We start from the raw sequence: 18,748 nt of genomic DNA on the forward strand, positions 1-18,748 counted from the left end.
GAACACCTGTATTTTTATCAAATGATTTTTTTTTAATTTACTTTTCAATTAAAGTTGACATAAAATGCTATAGTTTTTTCAGGTGTACAACATAGTGATTAGACATACAAAGTGATCACCCCAATGAGTCTAGTACCCATCTGACATCATACATAGTTATTACTGTTATGTTATTGACTATATTATATATGCTGTGTTTTACATCCCCATGACTACTTTTATATTATCTGATGATCTTTTGAAGGAATATGGGTCATTTTTTCATTTTTACTATTAAATATTTTATATTTATAATATAATATTTGATATGTATGAAAGTCTAAATGTATCTTATTTATAGGTTAAGTATAATCAAATAAACACCTGTGAACTTGGTGGATTACTTCTGTACCTGCCAGATCTCATCTATTCTGATTTTACCCCCACTTTATCTCTTACAGGGTAACTTTTCTTAAAATCATGGAGGGATTTGATTGTTTCTTTCTATGTTCTAATAGTACCTAAGAAAAATTGTTCTCAGTTAATATCAATCAAGTTTGCCTGTTTTTTTAAGCTAACATTCATTGAGTGCTTACAGTGTACAAGGCAATTCTTATTACTGTCCTAATAATCAGATGTTACCATTATCTCTTCTATGGGTAAAGTTTGCTTTAAGCCACGTTCAGCAGAAAATCCAACACTAACTTAAGCACACATGGGTTTATTTTTCTCTCTCAACAAGAAAGTCTGAAGTTAATGCTACAAGACTAGGAAGGCAGAATACAGTGTCACATATAACCTGGTGTCTTATATTAGATTCCCTAGAAGCAGACTCTGAGTTAGGGATTTATCAGCATGTGGTTTACTAAGGAAATATTCCCAAGAAAGACTGCTAAGGAAGTTGGGCAGGGCAGGAATGTAAATAAGAATGTGATCTTCTGCTGAAGTCTAGCAGAGGGTAACTGCAGCATGAACCCTATAGGGGAAAATTTTTTTTTTAATTTTTATTGGATAACTGTGTTTTTTCCAGGACCCATCAACTCCAAGTCAAGTTGTTGTCCTTCAGTCTTAGATGTGGAGGGCACAGCTTAGCTCCAAGCCTAGTGGCCATTTTCAATCTAGTTGGGGGGCGGGGAGGGCACAGACCATCATCCCATGTGGAAATTGAACCAGCAACCTTGTTGTTAGGCGCACAAGTTCTAACCAACTGAGCCATCCGCTGCCCATGGGCAGCTCAGCTCAAGTCGTTGTCTTCAATCTAGTTGTGGAGGGCGCAGCTCACTGGCCCATGTGGGAATTGAACCAGCAGCCTTGTTGTTCAGAGCACACATTCTAATCAACTGAGCCACCTGGCCACCCCAGCCTATAAGGAAATTTTTTTTTAAGATTTTATTGGGGAGTTGGGGTAGGGGTACAGTGTTGGGGAAGGGGAACAGATAAGTTACTGTCCTTTTTGCTCTTCAGTCTAGTTGTGGAGGATGTCGCCCCACTGGCCCATATTGGCATTATCACTGCACTCCTCCTGGGTGAGGCAGCTGCTCACCGGCCATTGGACAGCCGCTCAGGGCGGCTCACCGTAGCTCATGAAAGCTCACGCCTGCTGCCGGCCAGCCCCACTGCAGCCTACACCATTGCTGGCGACTCACGGCAGCCCAGCTCCAGGTCGAGCTGCTGCCCACTATCCTAGCTGTAGAGGGCGCTGGCCTTCATGTGGGATCTGAACCAGGGCCCTGCTGCTCAGAGCTGGCATCCCAAGCCAACTCCCAACCAATGCGCCACTCTGTCGACCCTATAATGGAATTTTTGAGTGAACTTTAAGACAGAGTTATTTCATCCAAGACAAGGAAGCTGGGTTTTCAAAAACTTTGTGAGACTGATGGGAAGAATGCAAACTCACAGAAACTTGAATCTCTCTATGGAAGAGGGCAAATCAGCATCAGTACCGTACAGCAATTCTTGAAAGAAGAGCTACAAGTGCTGGATATTGAAAGCACACAAAAGATGGTGGCGGTGGTGGTGGTGGCGTGGATGTGTAGTACACACAGAAATATTATCAAAGAATCCAGTCTAAAGAAATCCAAGGAGATTTGGGCAGAACACCTATATTGTTCACATCACCAGAGTTCTTCCAACTGTCCCACCTGCCATTTTCAATGTGTAGGTCTTTGTCCCCATGCTCATCACCTCATGGTCAGAAGTTCACTGCTCTACATTCAGCCCTATATCTATAGCCTGATTAGGAAGAAGGGAAGAGGGTGAAAGGCTGAAAAAGGACATGCCAGTTGAATACGTTCCCTATAAAAAAGTTTTTCTCAAGCTGTTGTCTTGCCTATATTTTATTGTCCAGAACAATATCAAATGGTTACTACGTCAACTACATGAGAAAGAGTGTATTTTTAGTAGGCATATTGCTTCCCGGTACAAAACGAGATTCTGTTGGTAAGGAAGTAGGGGCAGTAGTGATGGATATTAGGTAAGCAGCTACAATATGTGGTACTTCCTCATTTTACAGAGGATAAATAGAGATTAAGAGAGGTTATATAATTTGCTGAAGTTGCATAGACTGTAAACAGTAAACTAAGGCTATGTTTTTAATATGCTGGGCAGTGAGTGTTTCATGCATTCTCTTTATGGAGTGTCCTCTGGGCTAGGAATTATAATTGGACTTGAGCAAGTGCTTCATCACCTTGACACCTCAACAGGAAATTGCTCATTCATTCTATCTCTACCAGTTGGCTTTCACTTTCATCTTTTGCATTCATTCCTCAGATTCTTAAGTCCCCTAGCTGCTAAGGGATTTGGAACAGCCAAATTTACTCCTTTTGCCTGAGACCTACGAAAGGAACCTCTTTAACATGACCTTGAGAATGGATATATGAATAGATCAAGGGTGGGTACTAGGGCATGAAGACAGAGAATTCAGTCCTATTTCTTTCCCTAATGAGAAACTCACACTGATCTGTCTCACCTTTGGGCAATTATGTACTGCAGAGTTTATGTTTTAATACATATTGTGCATGTTTTAAGTTCCATGTAGACAAGGAGCATAGCTTAAGTTTTCTTTTGTGCTTTCATGGTGCCTAGCAGAGTTCAGTATACGTGGCATGTATTTAAGGACTAACTGCTAGAAAATAGGATTTCTGGGCTATAAAGGTGATAGTATGAGGGGAGAATGAATTTTGAGACAAGCCTGTCCCAACTCCTAGGGGAGTAACCCAGTTGAAGGTTTTTCTATCTACCATGCAATGGTGGAGGCACCAAGGTTGAAATTGTTAATTTTTTTGGCTTGTTTTGTTCTGTAGATGTGGGGTTATTAATCAATCTTTTTAGACTTTAATCAGCTGTTGCATTCTAATTAAGTTACCAATTTTCTTTCCAAATCCCCCAAATCTCAACTCTCAGTTTTCTTTTCCAATTCTAAGTCACTTATTCAAATAAAATTTTCTTGACAATATCTCAAGGTATTCAATAAATACATAAAAACCTGAAGAATATATATAACAGTAGGGAAAGTAAGTTTTGACATAATTTTCATTTTTGATACATGCACAAATTCCTTCTAGTAATGTGTTTATGGACCATCAAAAGACATTTCCTACTCTAGAATCAGGTAAATAACAAAAGACCACCACACATTTGAATATTTTAATCAAATCATATTGACTATAGTGGTTGTGGAAAGTATTTTTTAAGAAGAGGAAAATGAAACATGGAAAATAGATAGCCAGGTTGAAAGGTATCTAAATAAGGAGTGAGAAGTTTCGGGTTAAAGTTCTAATGCAGGTGCATGTTGGCTATTTGATCTTGGGTTAAAGTCACTGAATACCTCCTGCATGTTGATCACCAAGATGGGCCCTGGGAGTACAAAGGTGAAAAAGACACAATCCCTACTCTGGAAAATCTCACTTAGTTTTGAATCACCAAAAGTATCAGACAAACTACTCCAGATACTAAGATTGGTAGATTAGGATATGCTTACTTTCACTTAAGAATTTCAGAATGTTAAGTCATTTTATGATAAAATCATAATGGCCTTACATACTTTTGAAAAATAGTTTATTCAAGAATATAAACAATGCAATGGATATATTTGGTTACTTAATAATAGTCATTTTAAGTATATCATACAGATGCACATGGTCAACATTTAGTGTTTTTCAAAAGGGATGATATAGATTCTGCTTTTATTTTTGTCTCTATAGTAAAGCTATTGACAAAATAATGAAACAAAGATATATTGTCCAACAATTATTTTCCCCCACACAGTAATTCTCAGCCTCTTTTATCTCATGTTCCACCAGCAATTATAGCCAATAGATCTCAACAAATTAGAAATAAAAAGCCTACATTTTCAGAAAAAGTCATTTCATAAGTGTTCTCTTATGTTTACCATTTATTGTCAGTGTTAAGCCTATGAAAAATTGTAGTAGAAATTGTTAAGGCCTTAAATAAGCAAAATCTATTCCATTAGTAGTTGAAAATGTTATTATGTAGTTGAGTATGAATTTTACTAACAGTAAAATATGAAGATGTTTAATAAAAATATTGCCATCAATAGGTTTATGTAAAATTTTATAACATCAGGTAAACAAAGTAGAATAAAGGTGTTGGCATCCAGATGTCAGGTGACATGCAGCTCAGCTCAGGGTGTGCCAAAGATATATTAAGGACACAGTGGGTCAAAAAAAATGAAGAAAAAACAGAAATCAAATGAATATTTCATAGTGGGGGGGCATTGGTCATTGTGAAGCTGGCCAACAAAAAGACTTGTGCACATGGGAAGAAAGGATTAGAAGAAATTTTGTCCAAGGTGACAAGTATATTAAAAGGCATTGGTTCTTGGAAGCCTGAGTCAGAAGGACATGGTATGCCACAAACATAAGGGATAGCCAGTTACTGAAACTGTAATGTTAATCCTGTGTTCCACCTAGAATCTACTAGGTTAGAGGACTTCTGGCCCCACCATAATACTCGGATGTCCTAACTTATGTTGTTGCTTAGTGTTTGTTCAAAAAATGTTTGTTTGTTAGATATTTCTAATGATGCCAATTCTGTGTCTGAACTAAAATTTATTTCACTTCTTAATGTAAGAGTGCCTTGTTTATAGTTAACTCAGTCTATAGAAATCAGAATTTTAAAAATGAAACAATCAGAGGTAAAATTATTCACTTTACAAGTACTGGATTTATTTTTCTTAATTGTTAAATTATACTTGCCTTTTTCACATATTTATATTACCTGCCTAGCCATGTTGGCACCGGAAGTTTCAGACATCCACAAACATGGTGTTTTATTGCAGTTGTGAAATGGTCAATCTATGTAGCATCTGATTGTGTTTTTACTAGCAGCTCTAGTGTTTCATCCCATTATTTGCAACCAGGGAAAATTATGTCCCTACGTAGCTCTTTAAAATGGATCCTTGTCTAAAATGAAAATAAGGCTCTTGCTTCTCTCCAGAGGTCTCAGCTCTAAATATGAAGTTCTTTCTGGACTGAAAGTAGCAAAAAGTAAAGGCCTGTATCTCTTCAGAATGTTCGTGGGTCTCTTTACCAATACCATATGTAATACACTAATACTTGTATTGAGTATACAGAGGCAAATAAAGAAAAGAACTGGAGGATTGCAAAAAGTATTTTTATACATAATGAGGAAAATATTCCACAGTATGCTAAGCATTCTTTATTTCCCTTAAATGTTATCTCTTTCTCTTCTTAAAATTTCTCATCCCTTCTTCAGTGGTAGCTATTTGGGCTACCCAGCCCAGGGCCCACAGCTTTCTATCACATTAAGTTTAAGAGAGCTTAAATATGATACTCTCTCTACTTGAACCCTCAGTTTGGTCCCCTAATTTAATTAGAGCAAGTTGGTTATCCTTTACTCCTATAAACACTCCAGGATTGCTCTTACATTCAAATGAAACCCATTTGGAGGATGAGGGCTCCTTGTGAAGGAGAAAGAAGGTCTGGTCTGGAAACGGGGTTTCACATTTTTGTAGCTGAGGAAACAAAAGAAAAAAACAACCAATATGTGAATGGCAAGTCCAGAGTCAACTTCACATCCCTGTGATAGAAACTAAAGGAGAATAATTATTTATAACTTGGTATTTCTAGCAAGCCTGTTTACTAAGTAGGGGATGGGAGGGGATGGAAGGAGGAAGTGAGTAGAGGGTCAAAGTGGGAGGATTTGATTTAATTCACTGGTAGTATACTTTCAGAGACATTATAACTTAGAATGACTGGATCTGGATGCAACAATTCTAGATTTGTAGTCCTCTTTTGCCCTGTATTGTCTCTGAAATCTGGGCCTTAATATTTTAGTCAAACCAGTTTTCAAGATCAGCCAACCCCCAACTTACCCATACACATATGAGTGATATAAATGATCATTATTTTAAGTCAGTAAACATTGGTATTGGTTTGTTACACAGTATACCTGATCAATACAATAACTCCATCACAGGGTTACTTAGATAATTAGATGAGATGGTGCTTATAAAATATTTAGCACAATGCTTGGTATATAATAGAGCTCAGTATGGATTAGCTCTGATTATTGAGTACTTATATATGCCAAACACTGTTATATACACTTAGAAATGTTAAGGGAGATGCTGGTTACCATCCAGTGTTCATGTCAATACATTACATGGGTGTATGAGTTAGCTTTATAATTTTGTGTATTTATATAATTTATCTTCTATATGATACTCTCATGTTTTCTTCCTTGTCTCCACTTTTGGCTTCTTTGTTCCTCAAGATGTTTCTAATTCTTCATCATGACCAATATAATACTGCCATTTACCAACTGATGAAGACTATGCAGTGAATCCTACGATTAGAGTGTGAATTGTTGTGCTATCTATAAATCTTGGCATATGGAAACGTTGATGACCTTCTCTTTAGCAGACTCAGAGTGTAAAATTAATTTTGAATTTTCCTAGGAAAACTGTATTTTACAAAGAAACTCTTCCTGGGAGAACAGAGTAGTTCCTAAAGCCAAATAGGAAGGATTTGAGATCATTCTACATAGCAGTGCTTCTCAAACTTTAATGTGCATGTGGATCTCCTGGAGATTTGTTAAAGTGCTGATTCTGGTTTAGTTGTGAGGGAGCCTGAAATTCTGCATTTCTAACAAGCTCCCAGGTGATGCTGTACTGCTGGCAGAGACCAGACCTTCAGTAGCAGGCCTGTACAAGCCATTTCTCTCCCTTCCCTGCTCCAGAAGCAAATTACTAGTAACAACTAGTTGTGTTTTATGTACAACAGCACAAACAAAACTACTTCTTAAAAATATCCCAAACACCCAAATCTGCACAAATGAGTGGCATCAATCATGATAGGTGCATATTTCTGTTACCTCCACAGAGTGCTCCTTGTTGTTGGCATGCAGCAAGACATCTTTGTCATTTGTAGGACTCAGGCTTACCATTACTATCTGACCATCAACACCATCACCTTGCATTTAAAAATATATAAATTACAAAGTTAAGAAGTAAAACTCATTGTAATTTAACTCAATTTGACACCCAGGAAAAGTGTCTAAGATGTCATATAAAGTAACTACTTCATTCAGAAATATTTGCACCTGAATGAAACTAAAGAGTCATTGGACAAGTAGGGGATAATTCTAAGTCCCTTGAAGAAGAGAGGTTAGTTTTTTCTATATGCTTTCTAACCGTAGAATTGTGACTCTAATGAGTGTTTCTCAGGGTGTCAGCTTCTCTGTCTGCACGTCAAGCCACTGATAGTTGTCCCTTAATATCCAACTTCTCTTCTTGTATAATCATAGAACATTTCCCAGCCTGCCCTTTTTATTTTTTTGTAGCTAAGTGTATTTTTTGTGACTAAGTTCTGACCAATGTGAGGCAAGTAGAAGTGTCAGATACAAATTCTAGGTTGTGACCTTAAAGGAAAATAGAATTCAAGTAGCCATCTTCCTCTGTCCTGCTAATTGGGCATTGTCATGGTGGCAAGTAATCTTGAACCACATAGGTGTTGACAGAGCCACAAGGAGAGAAGGAGCTGGGTTCCTGGAAAACCTGTTGAACAGAGCTGCCATTCCAGCCCTGACGAAGAAAGTTTTGTGTAGATTAAACCACTTTATTCTGGATCTCTATGAAATGTAGCCAAATCTTTATCCTATTAAGCTTTAAAATGGATGGGGTAGAGTAAATCCTCTAAGAATCTAGGATTTTACTATGAGCTTGGGCTCGAGAATCTTCCAAGACTGCCTTCCTTTCCCAGCGAGGATTTTTGGATTTGTCTTCACCCAAATTTGAGAATTCAAGCATTACAGCTACCCAGACCTCCAAGTTACCTGTTTCACTTGTGGTGATTTGCGAATCATAGTAACGGAATAACACCTTGTCTGAAAGAGAAGGCATAAAATCCCTTGGGTGATTTATCAAAAGGTTTCAGTTCTAACATGCACATGATATCAGGAAATGCCATCTTATTATATATCAATAAAAGCAAAACTTTTATGGTTTTGAGGAAGGACTTAAAAATGTATGAAAATGCTCTGATGAATTCTTAAATACAATTATTAAAATATTTGAAATATTCATATCTCTGGTATATTCTTTCACTAGAGGTTTTACTTTGGTGACATTGATAAGGTTAGAAAGGTCTGGTAGTAATTTAGTGATACCAAATATGTGTGGTCCGCATTCCATCTTTCACAACCGAAACAACTTTTCCATATCAGTGTTCTTCCCTGACAAACCCTGACTAAGCTTCTGAATCCTCCTCAACACAGTGATATTCAGGCACCTATTGCCAATGCATCAGAGTTAGCACACATCATGAAATCTATTTGCCATGCCTGAGTTAATTCATTGTTTATGGTTTAGTAAATTTATTTTTTACTTGTTAGTCATCATTATATGATTATAGACAAAGAAAAATATTCTACCTTTTTTTTGGTTATTTCCCAAATCTTCAACAGAGATCTCATAACCTCCATCCACAAAAAGAAAAGTAATGGATTGATCATTGTATGTGCTCAAGGAAACAGAACATTCTGCAACAAGTGAAAATCTTGTCATTAAGAATTCAAAAACTTGTTCTCAGAAACAATCTTTTAGCAATTTTTAAAAAGCATCTCCTCAAAGTTGTTTTGTTTTGTTTTTCAATTTGAGCTACACTTTGTCCATTCCTGTTGGAGAGATGAAAACCTTTGGTGCAAGCTTAACATATCTCAAAGGCTGATGTGTGCCACTGAATGGGATGAAAAATGCTAATTTCTTGCACGAAGGCCAGGGGAGGCCATGTTAGCGTGTTTATGGGAGGTTTTGGTGGGGAGAATGAACCTGGAAAGGTGACAGATGTTGCCTGAGGAAACCTTGCTTCTGGACTTCCCATTCACTAGGGGACTGTGGGCAAGAGGGACTGTATTTAAATAGACGTGGATAAACAAATACCCACTTCCAACAGTCTTGGAGAATACAGGCATGAGCCCCACTCTGTCACTTGGCTAAATAACATAAACAGAGCAGTACTCCCAACTTTCTAAAATGTCCCAGAACACATAGAAAATGATAATATTTCTACAGCATGCTGGGGTAAACTGGAGTAGATTTAGGGACTACCTATCTGGGTCCTGGAGAAAACAATTCTATTATCTTTGCATTATAGAATTATGCTAAGAAAAAATATACAAAATCTTAAGGAGAATGTTAAATATTGAATTTGTATAAGAACTTGTAAAACAAACTGATTTAAAAATACTTAGTAAGAAATTTCAATATGCTTCTGGGAACTTAAGACATTTATACCAGGAATAATGCTTGAAATGGCAACCAGCAATTCCCAGTCAAGTTTTCTTAATGATCTCTTCACTTCTTGACAGTCACCATCAACTTGGACTTTATTTACACAAGTAGGTGATGCAATTTAAAACCATTTTAACAGCTATTTTAAATGTTTAAGAGTCTGGGCCAGCCGAGTGGCGTGTTGGTTAAGAACTGCCTTGGGATGCCGGAGGGCCCCGTTTCAGATCCCACATATGAGGGCCAGTGACACTGCCCTCTGCAGCTAAGATGGTGAACCGCAGCTCGACCTGGGGTTGGTCTGCAGTGGGTCGCCAGAGATGGTGTAAGCTGCAGCTCCCTGTTGCAGTGGGCTGCCATTAGCTACCATGTGTAGCAGGCAGCCAGCGTGAGTGGCCAGCAGCCACCGTGAGCAGCCGTCCAGAGGCCAGAGGCTGATCTGCCTCACCCAGGAAAAGTGCAATGATGGTGCCAGCTTGGGCCAGTAACGCAACATTCTCCACAACTAGACTGAAGAACAAAAGGACAGCAACTTCTCTGTTCCCCTTCCCTCGATTTCCCAGAGCTGTTCCCCTCCCCCAGTTCCCCAATAAAATCTTTAAAACAATAAAAAAATAAATGTTTAACAGTCAAAATTATTCTTAAAAAATGTAATAGCTCTTTCTTTCATTGTCAAAATGTTGAAATTTGGGGGAATAATATATTTCCCCCAGGAATAATGTAAATATATGGGATTCCAATCCATAGCAAGCATTTCAAAATAATAATGGAGTGCTAACTAGAGAATGCACATGCATTGTTAGAGCAGATACCCTGCACCTATTTTGTATACCACCAAATGGGCACATCCGTGTCACATGGACAAATTTTGTTTTGTTTTTGTTTTGGTGGAGACAGCCTCACCTTGGAGACCCAGAGGGTAGAAGTTTCGATATACATGAAGACAGATTTGTGGCTGCTTCCTGGAGTGGCACTTGCCGGGATCCTGTGTCTTACCTCCCTCCTCATCCCCACTCCACCCCTGTGACCAGACACACCTTGGATACTTGAAGAACCATCATTTGCTCTAGTACATTTCCTGACCATAGGTACATCAAAGGTGAAGTCTACAGACTTATTCAGGAACCTCGGACTGTCAGACAAAAACAAACGTTGCTCCTTGTACTTTCCAGCTGCAGGACAGGGGTAGGGGTAGAAGTGAAATGTCAGTCCCCACTCTGCCAAGACCTCTTCCCCACTCCCCTTACCCCTGCTTTGAAGATTCCCAGTCAAGGTTGCTTGCTGACAGTGCTGATTTGCCCCAGGGTTTCGGCCACCCCATGGTCTGAAGGGATCAATACCTCCTGGCACATTACACACAGAAGGACACATCCATGGAAGTCCAGGTGGAATAAAACTAGCCACCCATGGTCTCAGCACCCAAAAGGCAACCACTATTAACATTTTAGTTCACTTCCTTTAAATGAAAAAAATCACTGAGATACTTGCTTTATTGCTATGGTCTGGAACCAAACTCATAATATCTCCAAGGTATGTCTGTATATATAATTTTATATCCTCTGATTTTACTTAACATTATAACATAACCATTGCTCCCATGCTATTAAAAACTCTTTATATGCCTTTTTAAAATGGGCTAAAAGTTAGTTTATCATCTTTACTCTTTTCCAGAAGGAAAATTTGGGAGAGGAAACAAAAATTATATACTTATATGTGGTAACTGAAGGCAAATAGGTGCCCTATATACTATTTTGAAGAATTACCAGGAAATATAGTTTCCCTTACCTGTTTTTCGTGAATGCCCGTTGGTGGTTTCTTTCCTAAAATAACAGGCCTTTTTTATGATGAGGCCAGAGCGTAGCTGCATAAAGTACATCTGGCAAACTTCTTTGGCCTTCTGTAGGGGTTCTAAACAAGTGAAAATATTGTGATACTGTTTTGTTTCATCTATCTTTATCCATTTACAAATCCTTTTACAAGCCCTGAATGTAACAGACCAAGAAAGCAACTACAGGTCTACTACAATATCTTATCAGGAACCTTGGGGCCAGTAGTATTTCAAAATTCAGAGTGTTTTAGGTTTTAGAATGGTCATGTAAAGTATATATTGTATATATGTAACATTCCAAGCATGGACTAGGGCAGTAGTACCCCAGGATAAAAAATTACTAATTTTGTAGTGAAACAGGAAAATGTACATAAAATGAAATAAAAACCTCATGTTGGTTCAAGTTAGCCTTTAACTGTCAACTGAGTTCAGGTCATATTTTACTGCCAAATGAGTTAAGAAAAACTTTAGATCTTCAGAAAAAATTTTAGTTTTCAGAATTCCGTATTAGGGAATGTGGATTTACATTGTACATTTATCAATCTTTGCATAACTGAGGGGGAACTCTTATGATCATATGATGTCTGTAATCTTTTCTACTTATCTAGAATACACTTTTAATAATATTGAAGAGATGTCTGGTATCTATAAAGGTTATTGATTTAAAAAATAGCTATCATTTACTAATTGTCTACAGTAAGCCAACCACTGTGCTTACAATTTTACATACTATTTCATTTATTCCTTCACAGTAATATAGTGAGGAAGGTATTATCCTCCTCACTTTACAGATGATGATCTGAGGTTCTTAGCAGTCATGACACAAACCAAGGTTACAGGTCTGGTGAGAAGTTGTGACTCAGTTGTACCTAGTATTACGAGTAAAGCTACTCTTTCCACCTACCTTCATCTAAGAAAATACTTCAGTGCAATTTTAGGTACTAACAGAATGCAAACTAAAATTAAATCAGTTGAAGTAAAAAAATTAATCAATGATTCAATAGTTTTAATTTCATTTAGCCAAAGAAAAATTAAAGTCTCAAGTAAAAAAATTAAATTTGGTATTTGGAAATCATCAAAAGCTGTTCAGTGTCAAATAGAAAAGAAAGTTGTAACACTTGAGTCATATGATCTCAACTTTCAACATTATAGTAAATGAATTATCTAGCAATTTGTACAATATAGCCAAATTTCAATTATTCACAGTAATTCAGAAAATGAAAATAATTACTTGTGACTTTGAGATCTAGTCTAAGATCTTTTTTTATTCTCCAGAAGATTTGCCTTTCTAGTATGTTTTTCAAAGTCAAGTAGAATAAACATTTGTAAGCTACTATTTGAAATTATCTATATCTTGCCTCCAATTTAAATATATTCAACTTAAGTATATTCAATTTAAGTATATTCAACTGTCTGAATAGGGCAAGACCACTTGTTATACTCACATCCACCCTGGGACTCCCTAACATTGCTTCACAATTCAGAAACACCAATTATGGTATCTCACAGTTATATAGTGCTTTTACAGTTACAAAGATAATTTACAAAGTTATGTCAGAGTCAGCGTTCAACTTGGTTTCCTGACAACTAATTTAATACAATATTTTATATCAACTATATCACATTCTCTCTTCAGGGCTAAAAGGCATCAGAAGATCCTATAAGCATACTCCTGCCTTATATATGCTTATCAGTATCCCATGGGGACATGGCATCCCACAGGGACATGACAGGTATGTCTGCTATTGAGAATGGGCTCTATGGGGAGCAGGATATGGCTCTTGGGTAGTTAAAAGTGAGGGTCATGATATTGAGGAAGCATTATGGATTCAAAATAAGAGACGGGCTAAAGATATGGATGTACAGGCTAACATCTAGTGGGACAAACACTAAGTATAATTTATTGGGGGTGACTGCAGTTGAAGTATTAAAAGTACTTTACATTGGGAGTATTTGACAAAACGTATACTTTGGTGTTCAGGGCAGCTGGAAATGAGTGAGGGTTGTGTTCTCAAGAGAAAAGCATGAAGCTCGCATGGTCATGGGGACTTTGTAGGAGAGGGTGCTCCACTAGTATCAAAGGGCCAGGTCAAGCTTACGTAAGGTCTGTTGTCACTTCCTATAAAGTTTGCTGTCTAAGGATGGTGTCTTACTATGGCTTTTAGGGAAATAACTAATTTCATCATAGCAATAGCATGATGAAATTCCTCAGGCATTTCTGGTGAGTAAGTGGGAAAAGACCTAGAAATCTTAACTGTAGTTTTGCCACCGAGAGCCAGACTATGGCTGACAGGAAATAGAGAAGTGAATCATCTTTCATTTCTTCCCCAAACGCTTATTTCACCATGGTGTTTCCTCACTGCTTGCTACCCTTCACCGGTCTGTGGCATTTGACTTTGGGGATTGCATCCTTATTTGAACCCTTTTCCCCTTATTGTCATGCCATCTGTCTCCTTAGGTTCTCCTTGCTTCCTTCTGATCAGTCATCACTGTTTCTTTGTTAGTTCTCCCTCCTTTGCCTGATAAAATGTTGGTGTTCCTCAGGATTTTGTCCTTTGTCTTTTCCTCTCACTCTAGACTTTCTTCCTGAGCAATCTTACTTCAGTCATATTTTATATGCTGATGACTCTCCAGACTGTAACTCTCCCCTTAGTCTCTCTCCTGAGCTTTATCTCTGTTGCTTTTTCTCCACAAGGCATTTTGACTTCAGCTCCCTTCAAGCGTCTCTGCCTCTATCTCTGTAGAGCATTCTGAATTCTGGATATCTCTACCTGGATGACCTACACTTCCTCCAAGTTCAAATATACTTAAAACAAAACAAAACAAAACAAAACTTTATCTTTTCCTACCCCCAATATATTCCTCCTGAATTCCCTATCTTGAAAAGCAGTACCACCATTCACCATTGTTTGCTCAATTCTTAAATCAGAAAGTTGAGAATTATCCATTTGTTCCCTCTTTTGCCGTCTTTTAACTCATTCAGTCTGTCATTAAATCTTATTGATTTCACCTTCTGAATGTATCTGAAATTTAGTCTTTCCTTTCCTTTCTGTTGTCTTAGGTCAGGCCCTCATTATCAGTCCCCCAGATGAATGTAGTAGGTTTTTGACCAGTTTCTGTTTCTACTCTTGCCATCTCACTCTTTCTTCATACCACCGCCAATGTGATCTCTCTAAAATAAAAACATCATGTCATCCCCCCCTGTTAAACACTTTCAGTGGTTCCTTGCTGTCCACAGGATAAAGTCAAAGCTCCTTCACTGTGACAGAAGATCTTCCATGGACAGACCAAAACTAAAGGGGGGTGATCTCTACGCAGTTCTATCCTCCACTGTTTCCATGCAGGAAAATGAGCTCAGTGTTGCTGGATCTTCATATTTTTTGAGAAAAACCACATATTCAGATTTTTATGCAAGATCGCCTACTTTTTAATTGTTGCCTCAATTTAAAAACATCAGTAACACTATTCAGGCCAAATAAAATACTTCTGCACGATGGGTCTGTCTCAAGACTCCCATATTGTGACCTCTGGCTATACACAAAAGAAAGCTGGATTGTCAGGGAAAGGAAAGGGTAGATGGATGTGGAGGAGAGGAAGTAGCAGAGGAAAATGGCCTGACCCTGGGGCATAGCTTCCTAGAAACTGGGAACAAGATGAGTTTAGGAAGGGGCTTTCCTCCAGCTCATGAAGTCCTATACCCTGTTGGCACTAAAGGTGAAATGCCCTGCTAGTGACCAGAACTCACAGGGGTCCTGACTGTGTGGATACCTGCAGTGGTCAGATAATGAGTTTTGTGGCTTTGTGAGTTGTGGGTTGTGTCAGGCCCTGCTAGCTCAAGGGAGGAAAAGGAATTAAAATGAGCTTTCATGTTTTCTTGCTTGGAGGCTCAGAGCAGTTTATTTAGAAAAATATGTGACATTTCTTGCACCTTGAGTTTTGAGAAGAATTTTTAACTGCCACACACCTCACAGCTATCCATTGAGTTTTTGGCAATGAGTTTAAATAATGACAATTTTAGTGTTAAATTGAGACAATAATATTGAAAAGGAAGATCTGCTAAGGGACAATGAAAATAATGTGATGCATTCCAAAGTCATATAAGTGATTTGGAGGTTATCACTATTTTTTTATATGGTGTAAATAAGCCACTGCACTCTTTAAAAAGGAGTTGCATTTTAATTTGAGTTACATTTTAATTTTTGCATCACTCTGATGTAAACTCCAGCCTACTTCCTTATTCCAGTATCTTAAAGAGCCCGTGTCTCCTGAGGTACAAAGAAAATACATTCTTTATTAAGAGGGAATTTGAGGATGCAGAGTCACTTCCACTGAGTCACTGTTTCTGCACAGAGCATTTTGACTCAGACTCAGATAAAAAGACAAACTTAACTGTGATTTCCTAACCATTTAGGAATCACGGTCAAATTAGTGTTTTCCCAGGTTACCAAAGAACAGTGTGAGTATGCTGGAGATTTAGGGAGGAGAGAAGTGATAAATTTTAACACTGTTTTCTCATCTAGACTCAAAGATGTTCAAGGAAATGGAGAGGAGCCCAAAGGTCAAGGATACACAGTCCCCTCCATCATTCCTCATCCTCTAATTTTGCTCTAGTCTACTTTTGTGTCACTGCTCCTGTATGAAAAGCATGAGTGTAAATTTGCATAATTCTTTCCTAGGATAGATAATATAAGGATCAAAGAGGTATATAGCTCTTTCATCTTAAGACCATGGCTACTACCTGATTTTATTTATTCTTCAACTTATTCCAAACCCTTTGAGTTTGCAACTGGATAGACTTGAGCATCATTTGGTCAATTCTGTTTTATTTTGGGCCTTGATTATTTAAATATCTTCACTTATTATTCTCCCCTTTATCATAAACAACAAGTTAAGACCATAAACTTGATACACCAAAGGTCTTAATAAATGTTTGTTGAATGAAAGTGGATCAGTTTAAATTTGGTTTGTTAATCTGGGAAAAAGTTTTGGGGATTTGGTGGCAGGAGGTGTGGCTAGAAAGAAGGGATTGATATGAAGGGCTGTAATTATGTTTATCACTATTAGCAGGTTTGAATTATCTGAGCCATTCCTGTCCTGTGATCTATCAAATAAGCAAAAGTTGGCTATATATTGTCTGTTTAAAGCCAAAGATTACTTTATTACACACTTATGGGCCATCCCTTTCAATTTCAGCTCTTATATTCTTAGTAAGTTTTATTAAGGAAGGCAACATGTATGAAAATTGGAATAATAAATATTTGATAACAGGTAAAAACTAGAGTGTAAACAATCAGAAAATTTTAAGGCCTTACTTCTCAACCTGGGAGATTTTACCAGGGCTTTGCCTGAGGAGCTGCTCATCTTTGCTGAGGAAATTTTGGTGGTTGAATATTTCATTTCAGGCTTCATTTTTCAGGCTTCAGTTGAGTTAAAATATAGTATTTCAATTGTCTCAGCTTGAAAACAAACAAACAATTGTAATTAACTCAATAGAAAATTGATAACATAGCCACCTAGAGAAAATAATTATGTCAGTAGAATCTGAACATAGTATTCTAAATATATATCTATGCTGGAATATAGTCACAGGACAAAAAGAACTGCACAGAAATATTAAATGTTACTTAGTGGGTTTATTATTAGTCGTAATATTGGTATTGGAATTCTGGGACTGTTTTGTTATACGATAAAGCAAATAAGTAGATGTTACAGGATTTTCACTGTAGGAGAATGGAGATATAAATATAAAATAAATGAAGCCAAGGGGAAAATATCCCTGTAATATTAAATTTGAATCAGCAGTATCAGTGTGCACATATCTAAGTTTCTAAATGTTTTCTCCACTAAAGGAAACCAGGACTCTAGATATGGGCTGGGAAAATAGAAGTGAACAGTGAATATCCTGTTGTTCCAGAAAGCAGTGAGTCAGTCAAAATCTAGTGAGGTTGTGTTAAAAGGGTCTCCTGCTGGCCTAAAATTTGGCACAATTTGAGCAACAAAAAGAACAATGATGGTAATTGACTATAAATCATTTAATGAAAAAGGAAACCCACAAGTCCATAGCACTTTCTCAAGAAAGAATGCATGAAGGATGTATTCATTACAGAAGAAATGATAAAATTAGAAAAATCACCATCTTAACAGTTCCCAGTTATACTGATTCAGGCAAGGATCATCAATGGATGCTGTACCTTGATTATAAAGCTGGGTTTCAAGACCCTATTAAAAGACTATGGCACTTTCCACAATTTATGACAGAGAACTCCATATTCTTTCAGTAGGGTACTGCAACCTAGCTTCATCATCAGGGTGAGGCACTGGTGCTGTGGTTTGTGGAAGGAGCAAGACTTCTTCTCCAGTCTTAAATTCTCTCTGACGCTGCCTAAAATTCTACTAGTAGTTATTGCTTCTTTTATTAAGCATTGCCCTTTTTTTTTTATAAAATCCAAATTATCCCAGGAGTGGGTACCATTTAAAACTCTTATAAACTTCATATTGGTCAGCTCTTCTAGCAAGGTAATGAAGGAGCATTGAGTATCTGGGTGAGAGGACTCATTGGAAGATAAATTCCATGCACGTTTATTTTTGTCCCTGGACGACCCCCAGTAGGCTGAAATTCCAAATTTTCTTGTCTAGATGGAACTAGAATCTTACATTCAGCCATCCTATGTACAGCCAGTCTTGTGAGCAAAATCCTTCAGTGGTAGAGCAGTTGAAGACTCCCTCTTCTGCCCCAGGGGTAAACATTATCATCACAGAGCTTGAGGACCTCACATCAACCCTTATCTTCCTTTGATTTTCCCACCTTTACTGATCAAGAACACTTAGAAGCAGAGAACCTTAGACATCATTTTCCTAAGTCCTAACTTTATAGATGAGCAGGTTAAGATTGAAAGATTAAGTGTCTTGCTCAGGATCACAAAAGCAGAACTGGGACCAGAATCTAGTCTCTTGACTTCCATTTGAATGCCAGAGCTTCCCTATCCTGTCTCCTCTTCTCCCCCATCCAAGTGTAGGAAGAAAATAATCAGAACTGGGAATTTCTGGGGCCAGCTGAGTGGCGCGTTGGTTAAGAGCTGGCTTGGGACGCCAGAGGGCCCCGGTTCGGATCCCACATATGAGGGCCAGTGACACTGCCCAACTAGACTGAAGAACAAAAGGACAGCAACTTG

The 18,748-nt window shown here is 37.8% G+C and overlaps 1 protein-coding gene across 5 annotated transcripts in view; it reads right to left on the reverse strand.

Annotated features, from left to right (window-relative positions):
• Window positions 1-4,130: 4,130 nt before the first annotated feature.
• The window catches only part of IL33 (interleukin 33), a 37,041-nt gene continuing 22,423 nt past the window's right edge, over window positions 4,131-18,748 (reverse strand). For 3 of the 5 annotated variants that reach the window (XM_019664710.1, XM_019664712.1, XM_019664711.1), the window contains exons 2-8: window positions 16,889-17,032; window positions 11,534-11,656; window positions 10,786-10,920; window positions 8,893-9,000; window positions 8,296-8,346; window positions 7,336-7,433; window positions 4,131-5,974 (exon numbers count right to left, since the gene is read on the reverse strand). In XM_019664710.1, coding sequence (XP_019520255.1) covers window positions 5,771-5,974; window positions 7,336-7,433; window positions 8,296-8,346; window positions 8,893-9,000; window positions 10,786-10,920; window positions 11,534-11,656; window positions 16,889-16,985 — 816 coding nt within the window. In that variant the 5' untranslated portion in view covers window positions 16,986-17,032 and the 3' untranslated portion in view covers window positions 4,131-5,770. The remainder of the gene's footprint in view (window positions 5,975-7,335; window positions 7,434-8,295; window positions 8,347-8,892; window positions 9,001-10,785; window positions 10,921-11,533; window positions 11,657-16,888; window positions 17,033-18,748) is intronic. The other 2 variants (XM_019664713.1, XM_019664714.1) reach the window with 2 other exon arrangements.

The sequence above is a fragment of the Hipposideros armiger genome, unplaced genomic scaffold (genome assembly GCF_001890085.2).
Source record: "Hipposideros armiger isolate ML-2016 unplaced genomic scaffold, ASM189008v1 scaffold_429, whole genome shotgun sequence".
NCBI classification, from domain to species: domain Eukaryota; kingdom Metazoa; phylum Chordata; class Mammalia; order Chiroptera; family Hipposideridae; genus Hipposideros; species Hipposideros armiger.